Source organism: Maniola hyperantus, chromosome Z (assembly GCF_902806685.2).
Source record: "Maniola hyperantus chromosome Z, iAphHyp1.2, whole genome shotgun sequence".
Taxonomy (NCBI): domain Eukaryota; kingdom Metazoa; phylum Arthropoda; class Insecta; order Lepidoptera; family Nymphalidae; genus Maniola; species Maniola hyperantus.
In genome coordinates, this window is record NC_048564.1 from 9,101,966 (window position 1) to 9,117,092 (window position 15,127).

The window sequence follows — 15,127 nt, forward strand, 5'->3', positions numbered from 1 at the left end:
ACATCGATATAAATGTCAAGCGAACAAAATTTTTCACGGTTTAGAAACCAAATAAGTCAGCGCCACCTCTTAGATACTAATGAACGACCCGTTTGAACTCCAGACGTCACTGCGGTTGCATTGGTGCTATAGCACCAATGAGTCGGTGCCATTTTATTTGTTCAATAACCCTGTCCATACGAAGTAATATAGTTGGCATGGCATGGCTAATCTTCTTACTTAGTTGGCATGGCTAATATTCTTTTTCTGACTTAATCACGTAAAGTAATTCCAAGCATAGCTCTCTCCATCACTCGTTGAGTGATTGAGCTTTCTTATGAAGCCCATAGTTAGCGACCGTGTCTCGGATCCATTTGTCATCACTGGCAACACGCACTGTTCGGTCTTCAAGCACTGAGGAATTTCAGACGAGAAGAATCTCGAAGCTTCCCGAACGCTGCCCAGCCGAGTTGGATATTGGTGTAGAACTACACCGCGTATTGTCATCTATTATCACTACCAACATAAACCTTAATAAATTGATAAAATCTTTTTACCTCGAAAACTGCTAACTAAAAAAATAGAAATAAAGAAGAAAATTAAATCTGACATGACATGTGTAAAATTTAAACGTTCGGATTTGGTTCGGTTCGGTCCTTATTTTTTTAGTTAAACAATAAGGACGTCTTTAGAAATTTTTCGTGTATTTTAATAACATGAACATGGGTACTTTAATCAAAATAACTAGTGTTTTTGACGGTGTAAAAAACTTAGTGAAAGATAAGAATACATCTAATCGTCTTCAAAGTCTTAAAAAGGATATATTAATTCTCCAGTCGGAACTTCTTGTATTGGGTAAAGAAAATCATGGTCTTTATATAAGATCATTGGCAATGGAAGGTTATCTCGCACTACTTTCTGCTAAAACAATGCCCTTATCACATAGCGAGAAAAAAAACATATTAATTGTCGCCTTCGACAAACTCAAACAGTTTGCATTACGCGAGGAATGCCTTTTCATTTTTCTTAGAATACAGAATTTACTTTGTTATTTTCTAATACAACTGGATGAAATTAATAATGCAAAGGACATTCTGGAAAATATGGAGGAAATGTACGATAAAATTAGTAAATCTAAACCAGATATATACATTGATGCTGAAGATTTGTTTACAATTGAGCCAATCGGTAACATAAAGAGAATGAATCCAGAGAAAATAGATAAATTAATAACGAACAATGTTCAGATGTTAGCTTTCTTATACAATAAATTAAATGTACCTCAAAAATATACCCTATATAATCACACAGCACTTAGAAGGCAACTGGAAATGAAAGAGGGTACTCCGCAAGATTGGGCCTTGCGTACTGCGAGACTTGGTAATTACTTTACTTATCTCAACCAACTTGGTAATGCCCGCCATCATTTGTGTGCAGCTTATCACATTTTACGAACCTGCCATGACAATTGTAAACTCATGCCCGAAGAATTCGTTATACAAAAGGCTGATTTTGAAATGTATTTCTTAGAATTAAGTCATCATTGGGTGAAATACGGTCTAACACTTTTTAAATTATCAAGAAAAAGGATTTTATCCCACTTTTTTTCGCAAACAGCCTCTGGAGGGTCCGGTGCTGATTTATGGAAAACCGTTAATCTACTAAACGAGAATCTTGAAGACTCAGAGACAGGTAAAGAAAACAGCAAGGATTCTGGGGCAGAAAAATTCGATAAAGGGGATTGCTTATCGGACAAAGTTTATATTTTCCGTTCTTTAGACCTCACAGATATAGAGAAAAAAGTTCCGATAGAAGAAATTAGCAACGCAGAGGAAGCGCGAAAACTGTTTTCTTTTACGCACAAATGGCTAAAGCGTGCGGAGCACTATTATGACTTTGAACATCACTCTGCTCAATATATATCGTGTTCGTTACAGCTTGCTGAATTGTATGAACACCTCGCGTTTTTTGAAAAGAATCTTGACAGTCAATATAACATTCAAAAGAGAAGGGCAGATATCTTGGAAAAACTCAATTCTTTGTTGAAAAATTGCGATAATGTTATGTCGATACAAATAGATGTTATTAAAGAGTTGTCTCAAGTCCAACTTGAATTAATGGCGCTTAATTTACAGAAATTGTGGCGTGAAGAGTCACAAACTAATATATTCAACTTGGATACCGATGCAGATTCGATAATAAATTCTCTGAATTCTGAATCAAATAAAACTTTGACGGAAAGGACATTGAATTCGAGCTCTAAAAATATTTTTCTGCGAAAAATGGAAGCAGCTACCACGATAAATGGCAAATTATTTCGGCTAAGCGGGCAGCTAGGTCCAAGAACCCCATCGGAGTTAAGTTTTGATTGCGGATTACTTAAAAATTTATAAACCTAGGGTAAACAGGGCCGCAAGGGCTGAGCTAATTTATTCTCTACATTTTAATCTACATCACTTTACTCTACATTTCACTTTTTATATGGAATAAAACTACAGAGTCATAATAAGAAGTAGATAATTAATTATATTTGATTTTAAAAATTACAGAGCACAAAATAATATTTATTAAAAAGATAAGACATGGACATTATCATTTATGCTATTTATGTGTAGTATTAACTATATTTGTTACAGTTAAAGCCCATTTTACCTAGTAAAAACTAGACCTCGCAGTAAGCCATGATATTGCAGTCAAGGGTCAAACTTGTATCTGAATTTAAAAAAGTTACAAAAAAGCCTTTGTTATAGTCCGTAAAAAATGACACCTCACGCGCCATTTTAACTCTGTGTCAACTGTCATGTCAAAAGTACGGTTCACCTTTAAAATACGAACTAAAGTCGTACTTTTGACATGAATTTTTGAAAATTACTGTTATAAAGTGGATCGTTGGTAGGATGTGACACAGAAAATTAAACTGGCGCGTGAGAAGTTACATTTTACGCGTTATACAACTAAATAGTTTTAAATAGTAAAGCTGAGAATTGAACTTATAGAGATATTCAAGTAATGAGAATGAAGTACCTATTTTTCAATTAATACATATAATATCAATACACAAGTTATATATTTTATGTATTTTAAACAACTACATAATTTGCCGACTGAATGTATTTTAATGGGCTACGCAAGAAGACTCACTCAGTCCTCCCTTCATTTAGCTTCACCTGCTAGATCACTAGATCAGGTTATTAGGATCTTTTTTCCAAGCTCCTGGCTTCGCACTTTACAATAACACTCGAGAGGAAGGACAGACGAGCCTGCGTGGACACAGATGATCAGATTAGGTTCTAGGCTAGTTAGTTATTTCTGTCTGTCAGAACTAGTTTTCACTAGATAAAACAGATTTAAACTGAAAATGGTTTAACTTTGACAAATATACACATAAATCATATTAAAATTAATAAGAATAACTTACGGCCTAAATTAAAATAATATACATATTTGTAATCTGTCGATAACTTAACCTAAGTTATTTGTCAAAACTGACCATACAATTTTAAACAATTAAAACAAAGTTGCTAAGTATTTTATCGACAAATTGCAGATACGATTGATTACAATTTTGACCGTTAGCAAACGATATTAAAAGCTTATCTATTCGTAAAAATAATAGGATGGTAGTACTTGATAGATATAAATCTATTTACATGAACCTTAGAATATTATAAATTTTCCTTATGATATATTAATGGCTGCAATAAGGCACGGTCCATTTCTTCGCGAACTTTTATTATTTTCTTATAATATAATCTACCAATATAAAAAACAATCAGAAGCAAGAACCTAATATTTTTGTTAAAATATAATAATTTATCTTTTAATTAATAAAATAAATGAACTGACAAATGTTTTATTTTTGTACAATTTATAAAAAGTAATTCCCACAGGCTCGTAAAGATTTTCACTAAAACTTGAAAATAAGCCGTGTGCTGATGAGATTTTCCACCGGCAACGTCCGACTTTTCACAAATGTTAAGAGAATTTGGTAACCCAATTGCCACTAAAACGAACACATGTGTCACTAAATAAGTTTTGCAATATATCTTTTATCTAACTTTTATCTTTTTTATCTAATATATTTAAAACTGCCACGGCCACGCATAAATGCTGCATTAATCAATAGCTGACATCTACCAAAACAAGTATTGTTTGAGACAAAATCTTCTATCAACTATCAAAGTTGTACTGGTGGCTAGACTGATGTACTGATGACTCCACCAGCACAACTTTGATAGCTTATATCTTGCAAACACTTTGGAAGATTTTGTCTCGGACAATGCTTGTTTGTATTGATGCCAGCTATTGATTAATGCAGGTTTTATGCATAGCCACTATTTTGAAAAATACTACTAGATAGGTTTAAAATATTCAAAGCCCTTTAAAATAAAAGTTAACATTTGAACAGATTGTTTGCTAATGACGTCTAAAAAAGCAGTTTTCAAGGTATGTGTCGAACTACAAATCATTTTTTTAGTTGGATTCCATTTAGTTTCTAGCTGTGATGTTCACATTAATATTTACGTACAGTAATATTAAACCAAATTATTAAATGCTAATAGTAACACTAAAAATATTTCTGGAATACACCCTTGGAATGTATTAATGTCTTGTTTATAAGTTTAACAAAACAATAACAAAATTATTTTTTCACATAATATTATTAACAATGCCAATACTATCTAATAAATAATAATTAAATTAATTGCATTATTACAATACGTACAACGTAATATTTAGTATGAAATGAAAAAAACCATCTTGTAAAATCCTAAGCCGTAATTATTATGTCATTGTTATACTTTACAAATATTGCACACTAACATAACTATAGTATATTTAAAAATAAACCTAGAGTTTTGATAAAATAAAAATTAGGTATAAATAAGGCATGTTAACAGCTAAACGTGATAAAATAATATATTTCCTTTACTGAATCATGTATTATGCTGCAAATATTTAAATACTCTATTTTTAATACCTGATGCAAAAAGAGGGGTGTTATAAGTGTGACCGCTTTACTTATCTATCGTAGCGTACAAACAAAAGAGCAAATAATATACAGTTTTTTTTTCGAAACCGTAATTAATGTAAATTGGTTCAGGTATTTGATAATTATCAGCTCTTTTCTTAGCCGGTGCAGGCATCTCAATCATAGAATTTGATGTGTTACTTTCACTTGCTTAATTGATTATTATTTGCTAGGTACACAAGTCATCATCATCATCATCATGATGATCAACCCATCACCGGCTCAGTACAGAGCACGGGTCTCCTCTCAGAGTGAGAAGGGTTTTGGCCATAGTCTACCACGCTGGCCATGTGCGGATTGGTAGACTTCACACACCTTTGAGAACATTATGGAGAACTCTCAGGCATGCAGGTTTCCTCACGATGTTTTCCTTCAAACGTTAGAGGTGCGTGCCCGGGATCGAACCCCCGACCTCTAATTAGAAGGCGGACGTCCTAACCACTAGGCTATCACAGCTTACACAACACACAGGCCACAAGTATTAGTAAGTAATCTCTACGACACTGCAATAATATGGTAACGTCGACTTAATGATGCAATGAAGTCAGCCTGCCGAGTACCAAACTCCTCGACAATTTACAGCAAAGCGTATGGGTTCATTGATTTGGTATCGATGACTAGTCTAATAATTATCTGTGCATAAGTTGCTTAGCCACATAGTTAAACCTTATGTTTCTTGACAAATAACAACATTGCCAAGTAATAATCTATTGACAGATTACAGATAGATTAAGTAATAATTTTGGCCATTAATCAGACAGTTACCAAGGTTTGTCGATGGAGCAGGTTTCTCAAACGTAGACGTTAGTTTAAATGGGTTCCAAAACACTAATATTCCCGACATTATGGAAAAAAATTCAGTGAAAGCTGATATTCTATATTGGCAATTGATTTTTTATTACATGTGTATTTATGTTTTAACGTTCGGATGAGGACTATTTACAGACGAAATTAATAATCAATTTATCCGTAACTGGCCGATAAGTTACTTGCGTCCAAAATTAATTCTCAATCCTATCTTTAATCTCTCGATTGGCAACTTGGCAACGTTATTTTACAGAGAGATAGACAGATTACAGATAGATCGAGTATTCGTTTTAGCCTATTGCGACGTTGTTAGGTACCATAATTTATATACCATACAATCACCATTAAATTTTTGACAAAATAATAACAATAGTGCTAAGTAACCTATCGACAGATTATAGATAGGATTTATTATTAATTTCAGACGTCGACCGTGTACAAATTTCAGATACGTGTTGTGCACAATACGTTACAATAGCAAATTTACAATATGAAGAAGTAATCCGTAAAAAATAAATAACAAATATAATTTAACCTAAGTCAAGCGACATTTTGCGGAGCAAATTGTGCTGCGTGGGTGCTAATAATAGCTACTAAGCAAACAGAAAATTTTACACTTTTCAAACAGACTCTTTACTTCCACAATGACTTCATTCGTCTTAATTTAAACAGTTAACATGGTATACCGGCAATGAATTCTAAATACTTGCGGTGTAGGTGACGCGTGTGATTGTATAAATCCTTTTTTTTTGTTAAACATTAAAGTAAAGGCTCAGAAAAAACGTACTTCATAGCATGACAGATTGACAGTTTTTTTTAAATGTGGAAAAACAAAAGAAGTTTTTTTTGTATTCTGATATAGCTTGCTAAGAGTTTTGTTCTGCCACATATTTATGTGTGAAAGTGAAATATGTTTTGGAAAAGCTTTTACTCATCTACTTGCAGCCTTCCTTAACTGAAGCATCCTTTAAATGCGGCCTTACCACTGATCATCGTAATTCGTCATTCTTGTAACGAAACAGTATCAGCTAAGAGAACTGTGGCCCTACCGCGGTTGTTTGACAGCTACAATGTCACGATCGCAATCATCTCTGATTGGTTAATGCTCGCTCACTATTGGCTACAATGCATTGTTGCACCAAAAATCGCACAAATTCAGCCAATCAGAACAATTGATTGAGTAATAATGATTGATGCAGGTTTTAGACAATCGCCCTGCAGGATTACAATCGTCTCACTGTGCTCCGAAGCGCGGTGCTAGGGCAATATATATTTACACTTTATCTTCCATCTCTCCGTTGCAACACTTCAAATAGGACGACATTTGAATCGAAATCACTGTCTTCGCTTGCAGCGTTCTGCCATTTATGCCCATCTAACAGTGGCTCGTGGTGCTCTTCCTGCAAATAAAATAATAATAAACTTATTAGAAAGCAACACGAGCGGTAAACTGCTAAAATGACACATAAAGAAACAGAATATATCCCATATGGTCCGTACAAAATGAGTTTTCACGCCTTTGTTATAGTCCGTAAAAAATTACACCTCACGCGCTATACTCTGTGTCAACTGTCATGTCAAGAGTATGGTTCACCTTTAAAATAAAAACTAATGGTACGATTACACCTAACGAGTACAGTGGCGAGTCAGTGTCCTCGACCGAGTACTCGGTTGGTATAAACACTTTAACGAGTGCAATTTCGCCACAATTTCTCAGCCACAGCACTGTCTCGGCCGAGTGACATTTTACTGTCTCGCTTCACTACTCGGTAGGTGTAGTCGTACCATAAAATCTTGAATCTTACTTTTTACATGACAGTTGACATATAAAATTAAAATAGCACTAGCACAAATAGCAATAGCGGTCAGATCTCATTTTGTACGCATTAACTATAAAGCCTGCCAATCCGCACTTGGCCAGCTTGGTGGATTATAGCTTAAGCCATGCCATTCTGAGTGTGTTCGGTCGAGGATCGGCCAGTGGGTTGAGAATGATGATGTTTCATTTGTGCAATAATGAGGAGGTTTCCAGACAACGTTCGAGAAATTTTTTATAGGTGGCGCTGAAAACTTCCACCACTAAAGATGAAAAATAATACCTATAATATCTATATCATCAATGGTTTACATTTTTAAATTTAAATCGGATGCGAAATTAATTAATTACTTCTATTATAGTTCACAGATTTTGTGGGGAAGAAACGTAAGGAAAATTGCAGTGCACGCTAGCTCTTACTCTTCATCTACATATGTCAGTAACTGACACGACCTAAACATTAAAGCATAGATCATATTATAGATATAGGTATTATTTTTCATCTTTAGTGGTGGAAGTATTCAGCGCCATCTATGAAAATTTTCTCGAAAGTTGCCTGGAAACCTCCTCATTGAAAATTCAGATTATTGTGTCATTATCAACATCATCGTTGTCAACCGATAGACGTCCACAGCCAGACATCGAACAATACTTAAAATAATCCTGCTAATATTATAAATCTGAAAGTGTGGATGTTTGGATGTTTGTTACTCAATCACGCAAAAACTACTGGACAGATTCGGCTGAAATTTGGAATGGAGATAGATTATACCCTGGATTAACACATAGGCTACTTTTTATTCCGGAAAATAATGAACAAAGAGTTCCCGCGGGATTTTGAAAAACGTAAATACACGCTGACGAAGTCGCGGGCATCAGCTAGTTTGTGTATAAACTATGACATTCTTATTTTAATAGACTCGAGGATAAAATACCTTAGACTTTGGTAAGCGTGGTCTGGTCATATTTTCCTCAAAATCGATTGCATGCACTGTACCGGCGACAGACTTTATGAAGAGAACCTTGTGGATTATGTGGCCAATGATACCCAACAAACACAAAGCCAGACCCACTACATTGATGGGGCTAAGTTGATCGCCGCTAACCTCCACAGCTAGGACTAGAATACACATTTCCTGAAAATTGATAAATTAACGTGTACAACCGCTCCTGTTAATACAGTCAGTTCATATTTAGGAATCTGTATAGCTTCCAACGTGACTAACGACCTAAATCATTACTTGCAATTCGTTAAAAATGTATGTATAAAATAAATCTCTAGATAGAGATAAGCATTTCCAATCTTACTAAATTTATTACTACTATGTAACTACAATTTTCGTACATGAAAATATGTATTTTTCAACATAATAACTGCAGCATTGCACATACTCGTAAATCGATAATATAATTATTAATTACGGCCGTAATTTCATATTTAACATTTAAAAACGTTGCGAAGTTAAATCCACGAAGACGCGCCCCACTATTTGTCGTGCGGGGAAACCACGAGTGCGGGGAGTGATCTTTACCTAATTTATCTTCTTGTGCGTGTGCCCGCATCGCTGATCGGTGGGTTACGACTCACGATAGACCTCACACTCTAGTCTCTAACTATACATAGCACATTTGTATGTAACCGATTGTGACAAAGAGTGAGGCGCGTTATCATGGATTGAACTATCTATCCTATCGACAGATTACATATAACGGCTGTACAACATAAAAAAGAAATTATATTATTTATCCACAAAACAAACCACTCACCTTAAATATACCAGCAATGGACAATGTAAGACTAGACGTATAAGTAACGACTAGGAACTCGCTTATCTCCATAGCGAAAGCTATCGTCGCCCCGACAGACACCTTCAACACGGTCGGCATCAACTCCTCTTGCGGAAGTTTCAGTACATAATCGATACACTTGAATCCTGAAAGTATCCAAACCTTATGAATATTTTGCCTTCATCATCATCATCAATAGACTTCCACTGCTGGACATAGATCTCTTGTAGGGACTTCCACACGCCCTGGTCTTGCGCCGCCTGGATCCAGCGGCTCCGTGCAACTCGTCTGATGACGTCCGTCCACCTAGTGGGGGTCTTCCAACGCTGCGTCTTCCGATGCGAGGTCGCCATTCTAGCACCTTGGGACCCCAACGTCTATCGGTTGTACGAACTATATGCCCTGCCCATTGCCACTTCAACTTCGCAACCCGTTGAGCTATTTCGGTTACTCTAGTTCTCCTACGGATCTCCTCATTTCATTTTGCCTTACTATCGCCCAATGTTTCCACGTCATACATAAATATGGGGAACAACAAGTGGACGAGACTACTCTTGGTATTGATTACTATTCATTTATTCTTCGATCATCATCATCATCTTGATCAACCCATCACCGGCTCACTAAAGAGCATGGGTCTACTCTCATAGTGAGAAGGGTTTTGGCCATAGTCTACCACGCTGGCCATGTGCGGATTGGTAGACTTCACACACCTTTGAGAACATTATGGAGAACTCTCAGGCATGCAGGTTTCCTCAGGATGTTTTCCTTCACCGTTAAAGCAAGTGATATTTAATTATTTAAAACGCACACAACTCCGAAAAGTGAGAGATGCGTGCCCGGGATCGAACCCCCGACCTCCGATCAGAAGGCAGACGTCCTACCGACTAGGCTATCACAGTTTGATACGTATATTCTTCGATATATACGTATCATATCACTCCCCAGTCCCCACACTTTATTTCATAGCCCTCAAATTACATATTTAACTACAAACAATAAATATTCTAACCTTCGAACATTATCGTGAAAGGAAGTAACGAAAGGAACATCCAGGGTTGTACATGGAAGACCATATCCACGGGGTTATGGAGGCCCAATTTCGATTTCTGCATCAGCAGTTGGGCGAACGTCCATCGAAGACCGGCAGCAAAAGATGCGAGCAGGAGGAAATCGAAGCCGAGTAGATTGAACTGCGTCGCTTTGTATGTGAACATGATCAACCCGGCTGCTATCATGAGGACGATCCCCACTAACGACCACGACTGAAACATAAAAATCACTCTTGTATTCTGGTTACCATCGCATTATTGAAGAAACACTTTATGCACCATTCAATCCTAAGCTCTATTAGGCAGGTTTGTATCGGGACGTGGTAAGGTTGTTATATCAAGAATAATATTTATATTTGGAAGAAACGCTAACATATTGGAGCTTTTACTGAAACTTTATGAATTACCAGCTTTTGCTCGCGACTTCGTCATCTCGTCATTTGCATGAGAACCTCCTCCTTTTTTTGCAGTCGGTTAAAAAGACAGAATAACAAAGTGAAAGTTGCATAATCTATATTTATACAATAAACAAGCTGCCCCGGCGAACTTCGTACCGCCTAACAATCGATTCAAATTTTTTAAATTTTTTTCTCCGTAAGAACCATTCTCGTACTTCAAGGAATATTATAAAAAAACAATTACCGAAATCGGTTCAGCTGTTCTCGAGATTTGCGATCAGCAACACATTTAGCGGTTCATTTTTATATATAGAGATTAAAGCCTTAATAGCTCAACGGTGCTCAGCTGAGCTCAGCCCAATGGGCATAGGCTCCTTTATATTCTGGAAAATCAAAGACTTCCCAAGGGACTTTTAAATATTTGTATATTTTCTCCTTATAGCTAAAAGATGATCTTAAAAAATCCAAAGTTTAAAGAAAACAGTAATAAATATTGATGTACCTTTTTTTCGAGTCCCAGAAGAATAGCAAATCCAAGAATGAAAATGATGGTAGTAGATTTGGTCATAGTATAAAGAGATATGGTAACAAGTTCTAGGCCCCAGTTGGAGAATCCAACATCAATACCGCTAGCAAAGCCAGTAGGTCCAACAGATCTCAGACATGTTATAAATGGCAGCATCAATTGCGGTGTTCCTGTTATTATATACAGGACCAATCGTACAAGAACTGAGAGTATCCATTTCACAACCAAATGGTACATTACCACAGTCAACGGGTAGTGGAATTCCTAAAATAAACTCTAATAATATAATATAATCTTTATTATTAATCTACAAATAATAAATTTACTACATAATTATTATAATTTTATATAAATAAGTATTTGTTGATCATCATGATCAACCCATCACCAGTCTACTACTGAGCATGGGTCTCCTCTCTTAGTATGTGAGGGGTTTAGGCTGTAGTCTGCCACACTGGCTCAGTGCAGATTGGCAGACTGCACACATCTTTGAAGACATTATGGAGAATGCTCAAGCATTTCCTCACAATGTTTTACTTCACTATTAAAACAAGCGATATTTTTATTTGCTTAAGTAAATTCAGCACCAGAAAAACCGATTGGATGCTACAATATATCAGAACAAGTTTACTTTGTTATCACAATCATAAAGATAGCGCAGCATTAGGCCATAATGTGAAACAATTATACTTTGCATGACAATAGCTGATAAGCTATTGTTATGCAAATTAATAAATAAATTATTCACAAAAACCCACATACTTCTAATTAAGCAAGTGTAATAACTATTAAAAGAGAAAACTAGAGACTATGAACAATCTAGATTCTAGAACAAAGATCACAAAGTTCCCATTTGATTCTTAAAAAGCTAAATCCACATTTAGCTGAAGAAATCATCATCATCATTTATTTAGTACATAGATAGCTTGCATCTTGGAAACAGGTATAGCTACTTTTTATCTCAAAAAATCAAAGAGCTGGATTTTCAAAATATGTTAACTTATGCAAACTAAGTTGCTGTCATCATCTAGTACTTTATAAAGTGTTCACCCATATTCTGTGATCTTATATATCTATAATGATTGGTGATACTCAGGATAAATGCCACTATATTTTCATGGTGTGAGCACTGCCAGCCGATTCATAAAAATCTATGATGGCACTGAAGGGATGACAGCACAATATGAAATTGAGACTCATGTGTTAATGACACAAAAGTAAAGTGGTAAGATGTAAACTAGCAATACCTCTCACAATGCAACCTTCCAGCTTCTATTTTCACCATCCATACAACAGGATCTACAAAATGAATGGCAAAGCGCACTCTGCTATAGCCTGCATCATCATGCATTTGCTAGTGATTTCAGACTAAGCGTAAATATTCTTTATTCTGTATCACTTCGACCGTCTTGGATCCATTGTGATCGCCTAGAAGGGTATCTAGGAAGCAGTCTGGAATAATAACTAAAATATTTGTACCTACCTTTAAAAGCCATCTTTGATAGAAAGTGAGCCCAATGGACAAGGAGAAATATAATAGTATTAGGCCTAAAGAAAGGAGTCCTTTTTGGAAACATACATCTGCCCATTTTCTTTTTGCTTTGCTGGTAAACACATCTTCTTCGGCATCATTCTTTAGCGACAGCTGTTCATATTTTGCGCCTGGCATTGTGAGCGCAAGGCGTTTGAGTTTTTTCCCAATAAATCGCCCAAGTGCATAGCAACTTGTAAAGTTGATCTAAAATAATTTACTAAACATTGGAATTCATTGAAGATTTATTATTTAATTACGATAATGGTAATAGAAACAAAAAAACAAATAATATTAGTTTGTTTTCGGCTTATGCTCTTTGTCATAATATGGTTTTTATTGTCTGTGGCTAGAATGCTACTGTAAATCTTCACTAGGATCCAGAGCCGTAAAGTCAGTAGAAAAAAACATATATCTTTACTGCTGTTCTTGTTCCATTCCTGTTCTCACTGTTACAGTGCGACAAGGCTATCTTGGCGCTTGGTGAAAATCGGAACTAACGTTGCCGTCAAGTGTCCCCTTTGTTCTTGTTTGAATAGGTATTCTGCCTTTGTTCTCCAACAGCGCCCCTCTGTCAATTTCATTGGTGCTATAGCACCAATGCAACCTTAGTAACGTCTGGATTTCAAACGGGTCGTTCATTAGTATCTGAGGTGGCGCTGATTTATTAATTGGTTCCTAAACCGTGAAAAATTTTGTTCGCTTGACCCAATGACATTCTAATAAGCATGGACACATCGTGGCATACCTACAACACAAGAGCCCAAACATGGCACACGTTTCTAAATTCACTATATTTAGCTTCAACTGCTCCATTTATACATTCCCGCTAACATTCAAGTCCTGTAAACTAACCTCAGTGATTAAGCCGCAATGTAAATCGATTAAGCACTCGAATCTGAATAAGGTGATTGTAGAAGCAATCTTGAACAAAAAATGGAATGGAGTAGTGTAGCACTATTAATTTTTGTTATTTCTTTGAGAGATTTTTCGTTTTTGTAAATATTAAACTATTATACTATATCTGTACTATATAACTATTATACTATATCTGCTCGTGCTGATTCACTGACTGACTGACTGACTCATTTGATCACCTCTTCTGGAAAATTTTGTATGTTTTTTTTTACCGATTGTTTCGTATAGAGGACAAAAAATGATTCGGAGGAAAAATATGGATAGAGCTGATGATTGAGGATTTCGGTGAGGAACACGGCCAGGGTATTGAAGATAGGTGGGGGGTGCTCGAACAAATGTCACTCAGAACTTCATACAATTGACAGGGAGCTGAAAAATAAACCAAATAAAGATAAACAATATTACCTTCGAAGCATGTAATATGTTTTTCTTAACTGGGAAAACTTGCAAGTTTTTTTATTCACTACAAGCTAGCCCTAGATTGCAATCACACCTGGTGGAAAGTGATGATACAGTCTACGATAGTAGCGGGCTAACCTGTAGGGGTGGGGTAAAATCCACACCCGTTATAGATGTTTCTATATGGCATCGTACCGGAACGTTAAATCGCTTGGCGGTAGAGTGGTAAGTAGCCACGGCCAAAAGCCTCCCACCAGCCGACCTAAACCAATTAAGAAAATCTCAATCGGCCCAGCCGGGAATCGAACCCGGGACCCTCGTCATACAAATCCACCGCGCTACCACTGCGCACCGGAGGTCGTCAAAAGATAATAAAATAAATGTGATACAATAATGGCCAATAGATTTTACATTGAACAAAAAAAAGCTACTCCACAGTTTTGTTTTTCCGACATTCGTGACGCGCCCTTCCATCTGTCTCTTTCCGATGTGCGTGGGAGAAAGGAATGGGAACATTGTAAATAATTTTAGATATTTCTAGTGTTTTCAATGGTTTTACTAAGTATTTTACACTTTTTCGCATGTTATCTTACGTAAATAAAATTAACTTACCGGTGGTAAGTCACACCATCTCTTTTCTGCGTCGTTAACGTATTATTTCGGCACTTTTTGATCGCGCATTTAGGCATCTTGACAGCTTTGCAGTCAACATGCGACTAATGAAGAAAGTGTGCTTACAATCTCTATGATCTAACCCAATTAGAAACTGCGTCGAGGTGCGATGACAGAATGCACCGCTTCACATCTCTCACTTGGTTTAAATACTTAAGCCAACAGCTAATATTAAAAAGTAGATAAGTGCCTAGTAGTTGGAGTCACGA

General features: G+C 36.2%; 2 protein-coding genes across 2 annotated transcripts; one reads left to right on the top strand and one right to left on the bottom strand.

Moving 5' to 3' along the window:
- Nucleotides 1-701: 701 nt before the first annotated feature.
- Nucleotides 702-2,390, top strand: LOC117995891 (KIF-binding protein-like). The gene has a single exon (XM_034983906.2). The coding sequence runs from the start codon at nucleotides 702-704 to the stop codon at nucleotides 2,370-2,372; it is 1,671 nt and encodes a 556-aa protein (XP_034839797.2). The 3' UTR covers nucleotides 2,373-2,390.
- An 89-nt stretch (nucleotides 2,391-2,479) lies between these two features.
- On the bottom strand, nucleotides 2,480-13,227 carry LOC117995893 (solute carrier family 35 member C2). Its single transcript, XM_034983910.2, has 6 exons — nucleotides 12,882-13,227; nucleotides 11,375-11,662; nucleotides 10,435-10,687; nucleotides 9,402-9,568; nucleotides 8,570-8,770; nucleotides 2,480-7,218 (listed from the first exon to the last, which is right to left on the bottom strand). Exons 1-6 carry the CDS (start codon nucleotides 13,065-13,067, stop codon nucleotides 7,099-7,101), a joined length of 1,215 nt encoding a protein of 404 aa, XP_034839801.1. The 5' UTR covers nucleotides 13,068-13,227; the 3' UTR covers nucleotides 2,480-7,098.
- Nucleotides 13,228-15,127: the final 1,900 nt, after the last annotated feature.

Excerpts from the sequence above, each read along its gene's own strand:
- LOC117995891 (XM_034983906.2), top strand. The coding sequence starts at position 702 with ATGGGTACTTTAATCAAAATAACTAGTGTTTTTGACGGTGTAAAAAAC.
- LOC117995893 (XM_034983910.2), bottom strand. The coding sequence starts at position 13,067 with ATGCCAGGCGCAAAATATGAACAGCTGTCGCTAAAGAATGATGCCGAA. Across the intron at positions 11,663-12,881 it reads ATCAAAGATGGCTTTTAAAG|GAATTCCACTACCCGTTGAC; the intron begins GTAGGTACAAAT and ends AGTTTATTTTAG. Across the intron at positions 8,771-9,401 it reads CCATTGCTGGTATATTTAAG|GAAATGTGTATTCTAGTCCT; the intron begins GTGAGTGGTTTG and ends ATCAATTTTCAG.